Source organism: Ananas comosus, linkage group 6 (assembly GCF_001540865.1).
Source record: "Ananas comosus cultivar F153 linkage group 6, ASM154086v1, whole genome shotgun sequence".
Taxonomy (NCBI): Eukaryota; Viridiplantae; Streptophyta; class Magnoliopsida; order Poales; family Bromeliaceae; genus Ananas; species Ananas comosus.
This window is the reverse complement of record NC_033626.1, coordinates 10,818,660-10,831,136: the sequence shown is the minus strand read 5'-3', so window position 1 is coordinate 10,831,136 and position 12,477 is coordinate 10,818,660. Positions and strand designations below refer to the sequence as shown.

General features: G+C 33.8%; 1 protein-coding gene across 1 annotated transcript; it reads left to right on the top strand.

Moving 5' to 3' along the window:
- Positions 3,757-7,394, top strand: LOC109712201 (galactoside 2-alpha-L-fucosyltransferase-like). The gene is made up of 2 exons (XM_020235634.1): positions 3,757-4,268; positions 5,774-7,394. The coding sequence occupies exons 1-2, from the start codon at positions 3,914-3,916 to the stop codon at positions 7,231-7,233; spliced, it is 1,815 nt and encodes a 604-aa protein (XP_020091223.1). The 5' UTR covers positions 3,757-3,913; the 3' UTR covers positions 7,234-7,394.

Here is a 12,477-nt window from a genome sequence, read left to right as displayed (position 1 = left end):
TTAAATTTTATGACTCAATTAGCCATTGACAGTTAGTTAGTTTAGCTATATTCTCTGTGGATAGTTCAAACTATTAAATTTGGCAGAATAATCAGTTAATCTTATAAATTTTTTTTATTTAGTCGAAGTCTTTCAATTCAAGAAACCAAAGTTGAGAGGACAGCGGCCAAAAAATTTATAGTTGAGGGTGTCTCCGTACATTTTTTTTATTTACTTATATACCCCAAAGGGGTGGGTATAGATCTTGCGCCATCGTCTCAAAATTCACAAAAATAAAACAAATTTAATTTTTTAAAAAATTGAAGTTACAAGTAAAAAAAAGATGATTCTTGAATAAAGAGGATATAAGATCGTACAGCCCATTTTACTGGCAAATACTTTTCAAAAAATTATACTTTTATGCCCAAAAAGGATATAGATATTGCATCCTCCATCTTAAGATTTATAAAAATTTAAATATTTTTTGGTATAAGAAAATTAATATGATAAGTAGAGAATGATGATCTTTGAATGAAGAGACTATAAGATGTAGACCTAATTTTAAAATGTTCTAATAGTATTGCTAAAAGAATTAAAAATACAAACAATTCGTAATACCATAATTATATTTTCACCTGTTTTTTTTACCTTTGGGGATGAGAGTTCTTCGCCTATAAGTTTTTAATTTATTTGTTTTGCTATTAAAAACATTGTTTGCAAATATTATTTATATATGAGATAATAATAATATTTTAGAAAAAAATAACTTACAAATTTTTGATTGAGAAGATAAATAGATAGGTGAGATTTTACTAACAAATTACTCTCTTTAGTTATTGTATTCTCATGTATTTAAGTTCATCCTGGAAAACAGTAGCTGAATCTTCATGACTAGTTTAACTATATATAATTGTCGCAAATTAAATAGAATTTTATGTGGGCGACAACGAGTGATGAAACACACTATTAGCATTACTTAAAAAATAATCCATCAAATTAATGCACAAGAGTATAGAAAGACCGCTTGAGAGGGACAAAAATTTTATGGGCATCGTCCTGTGTAGTCATCCCATGAGCGCCCTCATCTTTTTCTCTTCTATATATTTATCTCTCTCTTTAAAAACATAGAACATCTTTTTTTATTTTTTTTTACTTCTATGGGTGCCCATCGGATGTGCCATGCAGTGTCCATCCGCATCGTCTCCAAACCAAACTAAATAATTTGGAAATAATGCCCATAAAATTTTTATTCTCTTGAGAGCATGCTACATTTTGGGTGCTAAAAAGATTGGGTGCATGCTAACATGCAATTTTTTTTTTTTTTGGTTGATCAATAACCTTACCTCATCCTATCTTACCTCACCCTATTCCTGGACCGAGATCCCCTGACGAATTCTTGGACCGGGATCCCCTGACTGCACCTCCTTTTATTTTTTATTTTTACTTTTTCTTTACTTTATTATTTTTTATTTTATTTTTTTTTGTCTCACACTCGCCTTTTCCTATCTTACCTCACCCCATTCGGCTCTAATTTTTTTCCTTTTTGGGCTTGCTCCGGAGGTCTGCTTTCACACTGTACGTTTAGTTCATTTTGCTTAATGAATAAAACAGGTAGCTTGCTATTTCTTTCTAAAAAAAAAAAAAATCTTACCTCATCCTAAACTAATTTATTATAAATTTTAACTGACTGTAGGCTAAGGTTAATTTTCGAAATCCCAAATTTAAAGTTTAATTACTTCATACTTTTAACTTTTCCACCCAATCTAAAATACTGTATTAGAGAATGATTCTTTGCGAGTATCTGTAGTTGGTGCGAACTCTACGCACTTCAAACCGGAATTAATAGTGATAATAATAGCTAAAAATAAAAACAATTAGAAAAATAAAGCATCAAAGAATCAAACCACATGCATGTAAACATCTACATCAGTTCCTTACTTTCTCGAATCGTAAAGCAGAAGAGGTCGAAGGAGAATCGCGCACGAAAGTGGGGGTTACCGGGGTAGGTGGGTAGTTATACATACGTCTGTAGGGTTTTTCTTTTTCTTTTTTAGATAAAAATGTATGGGAACCCCTCAACTATAGAATATATGAAAAAAAGGGCCCTCAAACTTTAATTTTAAATTTTTAATTTGAGGTTTTTATATAATTAATCAGTTTAAAAATATTATTAAATTTAATAACGCCGTCAATTGTTTAATTTTTTTTGTTTTATTTGCTAAAGAGTAATTAGAATTATTAAATTTAATAAAGTTTCTAACATGTGCTTTGTCTTGCATTTTTGTAAGTAAACAAACATTTATCATAATTGCAGATAATTCACCGTCCACTCCTAAACAACTTTATTAAAAGACTCATTTAAAAAACAAAAAAAGATAAAAATGCCAAATGAAATCTAAATTTACGATTTAAGTAAAAAAAAGGACAACTAAAAAATATTGTAATTAAAAAAAGAAAAAAAATATAAAAAGTACTCCCTACCACTTTTGTAGAATAAGTATTTTGAGCTTTTATTTTGGCAATTCCTTATCTAAAATGTTATCAAGGCGTTCCATGTCTTCTTTTATAATCTAATTCAAATAATTATTATAATTATTTTGATCATAAATACACATATATCTAGATACATATATACATATATTAATATATATACGGTATATATATATATATATAATGTTGGCTTGGGGAATAAGGGCGGAATTAAAGGATTTATATCATCTATCCTTCAAACACTAAACAAAAAATGGTGGGAACACTAATTCTCTTCTTAACTAGAATAGACCGTTAAGGAATGGAAACTAGTGTTCCACCCCAAAGTGGAACAAGCTGGGATAACCAGCTTGTTACTGTGAAGAGAGGAGAGAGAATTTTTAATTTATTATAAAATTTAAATTTCGTAAGTTTAAAAATTTAAAATTTATAATTTTTAAAATTACAAAATTTAAAATTAAAATTATTATTGTTTAATTTTAATTTTAAAATTTGATATTTTAAATTTTTTTATTTAGAATTTGATATTTGTATTTTTTAAATTAAAATTTCATCTTAAATTAAAGTTTAAAATTTAAAATTTTAATTTTTAAAATTATAATTTGAGATTTTAAATTTTAAAATTTAAAAGTTTATATTTTAAATTTTAAAATATAAATATAAAATATAAAAATTTAAATTCTAATATAAAGAAAAGAATAATATTATTATTTTTTATTTATAACTATCAATTTTAATTTTTATTCCATCTTTCTTAGCCAAACGTTATTTGACTTATTTTCACGAACAAAATTGATCTAATTCTCACTTATACCTCAATTTATACCTATCCCCGGAGTACCCACTTTTTGCTTATCCTCGAACCAAACGATACAAAATTTTAAAAAAATAATTTTTAATTTCTAATTTTAATAATTAATTATAGTGATTGAAAAGTGGAGTCAACCTAACTTTAATTTTTTTAGACATTAGAATAGGAATTTTTTTCGCAATTGCAATTTAAAACTTCATAAAATTATACGTTAGACACGCAACTAAATTATTCATATTAGTAGTAACTTTAATTGAAAGGAGAAGTATGTTAAATTATTTAAAAAAAGTTTAAAAAATTAAATCGTCAAAATTAGAAGTTCATGTGCTTGTGATAAAAGCGCTGAAGTTTGGGGTATCTCGGAACATTCTTTTTTCACTTGAAAAAGGAAAAGTTAAAGTTAGAGGGGCCACTGTGCGAATTTGCAATAGGTGAGGAGGGTGTTTATACAGTTTATTTGATTTTATTGTTGAACAATTCAACGAGTAGTCCAATTATCCATCGTTCTCATCTCGCTACCTAATAATAACATTATTTTTAGTCCGCTACACGTTTACATCACCACTCCCCCTACCGCCGTAGTTGACTAGACCAGCTCGATCGCGTAAATAGGTCGGTGGGGTCGATCGATCGATGCCGATCCCGCGATCGCGAGTGGGGGAAGGGGCGAAGCAGGAGGAGGAGGAGGAGATCGTGGTGGAGGAGGCGGCGGCGGCGCCGGCGATGGAGATGAAGCGGATGCGGAGCCCGCGGGGGCCAATCGATCGCGCTGCGGCGGCGGCGGCGGCGGAGGAGGAGGAGGCGGAGGAGGAGAAGAAGCGGGCGGCGTGGCGGTGGGCGGCGCGGAGGGAGATGGCGATGGTGGTCGCCTTCCTCCTCAGCCTCCCCCTCCTCGTCTACCTCCTCGGCGGCCGCTGGAGCGGCTCCTCGGCGGTGGCGACTTCGCTCGGGTCTCGCAGGGACGGGGACGAAGCCATTGGAGCCGGAGGTGAGTTTTTCTTTTTTCTTTTTTCTTTTTCTCTCTCTTTTTATTTTGGTTTTTCATTGAGATTTTGATTTAAAATGGAGATGGGTTTTAGTGCTCTTTTTAGTTTTCCTTTTTNCTTTTTTTTTTTTTTTTTTACTTAAAAACTCTATCATGGGTTTGTCGCCGGAGGAGGATTCCGGGAGAAGGAAGGTCCGAGATGGGGACACCGCCGGTTAGTTCGGGTTGGGCTTGGACACGGGGGTAGGTGGGTCCCACTAATGTCGGTGACAGCGTGAAATTATTGGCTGCGCCTGGTGTAGCTTGGTGTATAATTTAATCATATACATCGTGCCCTAAAAATTTCCGTAGAAAAACAAAATGCGACCTGTATGCGCTGCGTATTGGATGTAAATCTTACGCCACCAATCTAGAGGTCTAATTTTTTATTTTTATATTTAAATTTTTAGTATTGAAAAGAGAGGTTGATAAGATAAATAAATATTTTTTTTTTTGAGAGATAAATAGCATACTATCCGCTTCTTTTATTTTATTTAGAAATAAACTTAGCTAGAAATGTGAATCAATTAGGATTTGAATTTGGATCTTGGATACCAACCACCAATTGCTCTAGGGACGATCAATGATAAGACAAATAAATATTAGTTTTCGGATATAATATTTATACCTTATATATGTATAAGTATTTGGACAGTATTGCTCATCTTATTATATAGATCTCAATATCAAAATTTTACTTGTTAGATATGGTAGATGACATTTAAATGTTGAACACATGATTCATGCAAATTATACAATGCTCCTTTTTTTTAATAGTTAATGTGTTAATTTTAGGTTTCATACCTTCTCATTTTTGAAAAATGTGTATCAAGGAATCTAATCCCTCTGCGCCATAGTGTCGGTATGTTCTTAATAATATGAATGTATCATATTATGTATTAATTATTAGAAATTAAGTTGGGTGTATGAGGTGTGTGAATACACCGTAGGGGGGCTGTAATTCCTCCGCGGTAGGTGGGTCCCACTAATGTGTGGTTGGAGCCGAGCGTCGGCTACCTGTGGGCCCCACTGCACAGTTTAATCCTGTGCGTTGATTAGACGAGACTATTAACTACAGTGCCTGCTCAATTATTGGGCATTCCAATCTCACACCACAAAAAAAAAGAAAAAAGAAAAAAAGAAAAAAAGAAAAAGAAAAACGATAGACCTAATTTGTTGCACCGTTTGTCCAACGATAGGCCTAAACTCTGTTACAAGTTATTGCTTTTGATACAAACAAACGCTGTAGCAAAATATGTTTATGATCAAAGTTTATGCCAATCTTTATTCAATAAAGAAAACCATTCTTATTCTAAGAAAGTGAATCATAATGGTTAATGAAGATCTAGCATAACTTATATGTGATTTTTTAGCTGTATATCACTTACTTTTCTCACTTCATTTTCCATTTATCTTCGGCAAAACATACTTTCGATTGTGTAGCTTACTCTCTGCTGCCTAAACTTTAGGTTCCATAAATACATCATCTACAACCTCTCCCATCTTGGAGGACAAGCTTCTTGACGGATTACTTTCTCCCGTCTTCGACGAACTATCCTGCATGAGCCGTTATAGATCCTCGCTCTATCGTAAGCCATCACCGTTTCCGCTTTCCCCTTACCTTACAAAGAGGCTCAGAACATACGAAGCCTACCACAAAAGATGCGGCCCAAACACCAGACGCTATAGAAGAGCAATCAAGCAGCTCAAATCCGGTCGCAACATACGAGAAATGGAGTGCAAATATGTTGTATGGTATCCGTGTAATGGCTTAGGCAACAGGATGTTAACCCTCGCCTCTACGTTCCTGTATGCTCTTCTCACGAACAGAGTTCTTCTGACTTACATGACGAAGGAATCGCAGAACCTCTTTTGCGAGCCATTTCCGGGGAGTTCGTGGCTGCTACCTTCCGATTTCCCTATACAAGATACATACAACTTTCACAAGGATGCTCCGCAGAGCTACGTGAATATGTTGAGAAACAAGGTGATTGATAATAGTGTGAATGTTTCAGCGGACTCACTACCTGCTTATATCTATCTCCATTTAGAGCAATTTCGTCTTCGGTTGGAGAACAACATTTTCTGTGAAGATGACCAGTTAACTCTCGCAAAGTTCAACTGGATGATATTGAAATCGGATAGTTACTTCGTGCCTGCTTTGTTTCTGATGCCCTCCTATGAAGAAGAACTGCGTCGGCTATTTCCGGTGAAGGAGTCGGTTTTCCATCATTTGGGGCGGTATCTCTTTCATCCGACAAACCCGGTTTGGGGAATTATAAGTAGGTATTATGAAGCTTATCTTGCCAAGGCAGATGAAAAGCTAGGGCTTCAGATTAGAATATTTCCGGAAGCTCCTATGTCGTTTGAAGACATGTATGACCAAATCCTTGCATGTTCACGGAAAGAGAAGTTGCTTCCCGAAATCGGTACTACGGAGCCCTTCATCAACTCAACTTCAAATAAAACAAAGGTCAAGGCGATTTTGATCACTTCTCTGTATCCTGGCTACTACGAGAAGCTCAAATCCATGTACTACGTGAACCCGACTGCCACAGGAGAAGTAGTAGCTATGTATCAGCCTAGCCATGAAGAGCTCCAGCACACTGAAGCACAGAATCACAATCAGAAAGCGTTAGCAGAAATGTACTTGTTGAGTTACTGTGACAACGTGGTTATGAGTGCTTGGTCTACATTCGGATACGTAGCTCACGGTCTAGCCGGTTTGAAGCCGTGGATTCTACTCAGGCCAGGTTGGATGCAGAAGAAGGCGGATCCGGCCTGCGTCCGATCCATGTCGGTGGAGCCGTGCTTGCATTCACCTCCCAATCTCGATTGCAAGGCGAAGAAAGACGTCGATGCCGCGACTTTGGTCCCTTATGTGAGGCATTGCGAAGATGTGAGCTTTGGTCTTAAGCTGTTTAGTTAGATTGGCTGGTTGGTCTCCTATTCTTTTCCTCTATTTATATGTTCAATTAAGTGTATGAAAAATTTGTTATTCTTATGGAAAAGGATGCAGAAATTCTTCGATTTCTACTTGTAACTTGAATGAACATTCTTTTTGAAATTCCTAAAAGCAAATTCATTATATGCAAAATTTGCACTTTTGAGTGATTTTTAAAACAGTAAAAGAAACCGACCGTCCTTAGTACAAGTGACAAAAGGTTTGGTGGTTGATATCGGAGGTCTTAAGTTCGAATTCTAATTGATTCATATTTTTGTTCGGCTTTGAAATAGTGCGGGGTCTCAAACAAACTGTTCGCTGCAAAAGCACTCAGGGCTTTTGCTGCAAGGATTTTCACGAACGATGTATCGAGCGAATCGCTAATTTCGGCTCGCTCAGAAGTGCTTCGGTCGGAAACGCTATGGGCGTGTTTGCTTTGATCCAGTGTGGGGCCAAATAGACCCAAATATGGTGTTAGTACATAATGCTAAAACTTCATTCTCTATTAGTCGCAGTTTTTCGAATAATTATTTCGCACAGGCTATAGATAGGACTAGCAATTCAACTCGTTGTTTGCAAATCAATTCGTGTTTGGTTCGAAATGAGCTTGAAATCAATCGCTCATTTAATAAACGAGCCCAATATAAGTTAAATTTTTTAACTCAAAATCTTATCTTAATGAGCTGAACACGAGCTGAGGCCAACTTATTTCTATTCGTCGGTACCACTGCTGCCATCAAAATTGTGTGCCCTTGGATTCTCGATGTTGTCGCTGCCTCTGCCATTGAGTTCCACATAGAGGCGTGCCTCGGCTTCCGCCCCACCGTTGTGAGAAGAAACTCTTTCGAAATTATCGCTCTCACATCCATGTTCTGGATCCATGATAACGGCGGAGGAGGAGGAAAAGGAGGTCAAAGAGGAAGGGGCAGAAGGCAGTGGGGAATGAGGAAGGAGAGAAAGGGTATGACGATGACGTTGGCGATGATGGCATTGATCACGGCAAGGGATCAAACGGATCCTAGTTAGTGGAGCTCCCATATCCATCTGCTCCGAATGGGGCAGTAGGCGAAAAGAAATAAACGGATTCAGAGCAAGAAACGAGATAATTTTGATGATTGGAGACAGATTTGGAATAGAAAATGAAATTTTTTTTGACCCACATCGAATCTGCCCTGCCATGCCTCATAATCCGTCCCGAAAATTATTTATATTTTTAAAAAATATTTCTAAAAAATAATATATTTAGTAAAAAGTCTAAAATACAAATAAATTAGTGCTCTCATTTCTTATATATTTGAAATTTTTAAATTTTGCTTTAAATTGTGATTGTTATTTTTGATTTTTATAATCGATATTGTTAATTTTATATATAACTTAGTAATATTATTTATTATTATTAAAAAATTATTAATTTATATTTTACAAGATATTAATAATATTATAATTTTTTTAAAAAAATATTAATTGGTCGAGCTGATTCAGAGCACCGGCAGGAGATGGGTTATGAGGCAGGACGAATTATGAAATATATTTTTTAACTTGTCACGGATTTAGAGCGAAAGGTCAAGTAAGATTTTTGTAGTCAGGGCGGGAGGCAGGGCAGGGATCCCACCCCGAGTTCCGCCCTGTTAGTATCCCTAACCACAGCGAAGGAGACGAGAGATGAGGAATAGGAAGAGTGGAATTAGTTAGATTTCTAAATATTCGGCCCAACTTTACAAAATAGAAAAATATGACTTAGTTTTATAAAAATGTTAAATTGGTAGATTTTTTATGCAAAAGGCCTTTCCACTATTATTGCGAATATTCAGATTATAATACGAGTAAAAGCTAAAGGTCCGGTTGGCCAAGTTATTGGAGAATGATTTACGCTGAATTAATTCTAATTTGAAGAATTACTTTTAGGGCTTGTTTGGTTCAAGGGTGGAATTGGATTGGATAATGGAATGGGAATGAATTGGAATGGTAATTGGAATGGTCCACTCTCTCAAGACGTTTGGTTTATTTGTGGATTGAGAATTGGAATTAGTTATTCACATTTCATTGTTTGGTTCGTATAAACTAAAAAAATTATAGGATACTGTAATACTAATTTTATTCTCAAATATAAATTTATATTATTTAAAATTTATAAAAAATATAATATTATTCTCTAATAAGTTTTTCAAAAAAAATATCAAATTTATTTTTAAAAACTTATATTGATGTGGGTTAGGAATAGGGTTTTGAGAGAGGATAGATTTTTTTTTTTTTCTTTGATGAGAAAGGAGTGAAGAGAAGGAGGGTGAAATGGTCACATGGGCTTCCAGAACTTAGTGGGCTTTCGGAATGAAATCTCAATCCGTGCTAGAAGACCGGAATCAAGTTGAAGGCTAATGAGCCATTCCCATTCCAGTCCGGAATAGAAATCCCAAACCGATTCATGCGAACCAAACAAAATTAACCGGATTTGATCAAACCGATTCCCATTCCATACCTAAAATGGATGAACCAAACGAGCCCTTAATTAAAAGCTGTATATTGTTTGCCTGAGTTTGACAGAAAAGTAAATTTTCTCGAGTAATTTCTTATAACTCTTTGACTATTTTCTATATTATGGCTATTGAGATAATTTAGCTTCATGCAGATCTTTCACCTCATCACCTGTAAGAGCTTTTAGCCTGCAATTAATACATTGTGCTCTTCTAGTTTTATGCAATTTGTTTATTTATTTATTTGCTTTATTTAAGATACCTGTAGGCAGAGACCGTTTACAGAGCAAGTGGCAAAAGATTTAGTGGTTGGTATCCGAGATTTCAAATTCGAATCCCAGTTGATTTATATTTTCAGCTAAATTCATTTCTAAATAAAATAAAACGAAGCGAGTAACAAACTAACACGTTACCTATTTCTCCAAAAAAAAAAAAAAAAAAAACAAACTGTAGGCAAATTCCACACAATACTAATCATAAATCTTTGTGAAATAATGAAATAATTACTTGGCTGTACATCAGTACATCATTTTCTTGTTTATATATCTCCATTATTATATACATAATCGCTAGCTGGTTCATTTGTGCGCGTTGACTCCTGATTATTTGCAGTTTCACCAAACATTTTATATCATACATAGGCACATGATCTGATTTGTCTTGGCTTTAAGTTTACGCGAAGTTAATTTAGTTATTAGAGACTTAAACCCTGATCGAAGAGCCCTGCAATAAGTTAAGGAGCTTGAATGAAAAGAATCAATGTCAATACGGATCAAAGCATACAAAGCCAATAAAATACGAAACTAATTGTTAAGGCTTGTCGTTTGCAACCCTATCAATTAATTAATGGTTATCTTGCAGTTTACACAATCAGCAATGAGTTGAATTTTTAGCTCTCTTCGCAGGTCTCTATGGAGTGCTAAAAAGTTCAACTTCTCAGTTCTCACATTATTTTTCTCTTGTTGAAGATTCAAAACTTTGATCACCTTGTCACATGTAAACCTATTTTTGCACATACTATATAAAAATGTGCATTGTTATTTATGCTTAAATTCTGGTACTCGTACCGTGTTAGAGTACTAGTTTTTAATCTGAGTAGAGCTAGAATACCTCTCGAACTAGGCAAGATAGTCTACTTCATTATTTTCAGGTGTAAAGCTTTCGAGTCTATGATCAATACTATTAAATTAATATTATCCAGACTATTTGAATTTTTTAGAAACCAAAGTTCGTAATTTTTCGACATAATCCGTTTAACATTGATCTAGCATTTAAAAAAATTCTAGCATTTTAGTAGTTCCAGAATTGGGAATTTTTAACATCTAATATATATAATATAAATTTAAAAGCTCTTAAATAACTAGATAAATAATGTCGTGAAATGAAAAACTCCTTTTTCATGAATATCAAATAACCTAGGTCGTGTTTAATAATACTGATCATCAATATGAATATCTCACTGTCAAAAACGACGATAAACTAAACTAAACTAATTATTCTTATTATCTAATCTAATTTATTACCATTTTAAATAATGTGATTCGTACGTCTTAATAAGAAACCTAGTTCTCATAGCAAGTTCCTATAGAAAAAATAAAAATCCCCCCCTCAAATTAAAGAAACGTTGTATAGCAAGTTGCTTGAGACTTGAGCCTAATCCGAGGTCAAGTGTAAGCACATGTAACCACATGTGCGTCCCACGAATCCCTAAGTCAACTGTCTAAAAATCATCATATTTTTAACGTTGTTAATAATATAAATATTTTATTGTGAGAAAGATTTTATGTCATATATCAATATCATCTAACCAAAATTATTTGCCATGTTCATTAAAACAAATGCACAAATTATAATATTTTGCTATATTTTCAACTTCTTTTTAGTGTCATGTTATTCTTAACTACTATAAATATTTATTTATACAATAAAGAGAAAACTTCAAATACCACTCTTGTGATTTCATTTTTTTTTTATTTTAATATACTGTGGTTTAAAGTGTATCAATTTAGTATCCTATGTTTTGAATATTCAATAAAATTTAGATGGGATATCTGAAATTTTTTGTATATAATTTAACGAAATATTAATGAAAAAACTGATACAAAAAAAAGGAATCACAGGGTAATATATTGATATACTTTAAATCGTAGGATACTAAAATAAGAAAGTGCAAAATCACATGGATGGTATTTGAAGTTACCCTAAAAATAAATTGATTTGGACTAGAAATTATATAGTAAACTCTTAAGGTAAACACTTTGCTTGCAAACGCGATACTTATTTATTATACTCTGGAGGCTTACATACCAACGTAATTAAACAATTAGTCAAGAGTATAATCAGTCAAGGATGAATTATTTAATTAGTCTAGGGGCCTCCACGTAAAAAGAATATAAAATAGGTGAAAATGTATGGACACCCTCTAACTAAGGACATTTTTAAATGAGCCCCTCAACTTTAACTTTTTGAATGAGACCTACTTAACTTTCAATCTTTTAAAATTAAGTAATTTCAATTGAGACGTTACCACAATGACTAATGATAATAGCTATACTTGAGCAACAAATTTGATCAAAATTTTTAACTAAATAACTAGTATAATTCAATTCCAACAATTAAAAGTTCAGATGAGGAAGCAACTTCAAATTTGCCTATAGTTGATTGGGTCAGGGTACATTTTTACCAAGAATATATAAGAAACAGTCCAAACGAAGCAGTTTCACGTTAGCCAAGTTGCAAAAAAGTTGCAGCATATATC

Excerpts from the sequence above, each read along its gene's own strand:
- LOC109712201 (XM_020235634.1), top strand. The coding sequence starts at position 3,914 with ATGCCGATCCCGCGATCGCGAGTGGGGGAAGGGGCGAAGCAGGAGGAG. Across the intron at positions 4,269-5,773 it reads CGAAGCCATTGGAGCCGGAG|GTTCCATAAATACATCATCT; the intron begins GTGAGTTTTTCT and ends CCTAAACTTTAG.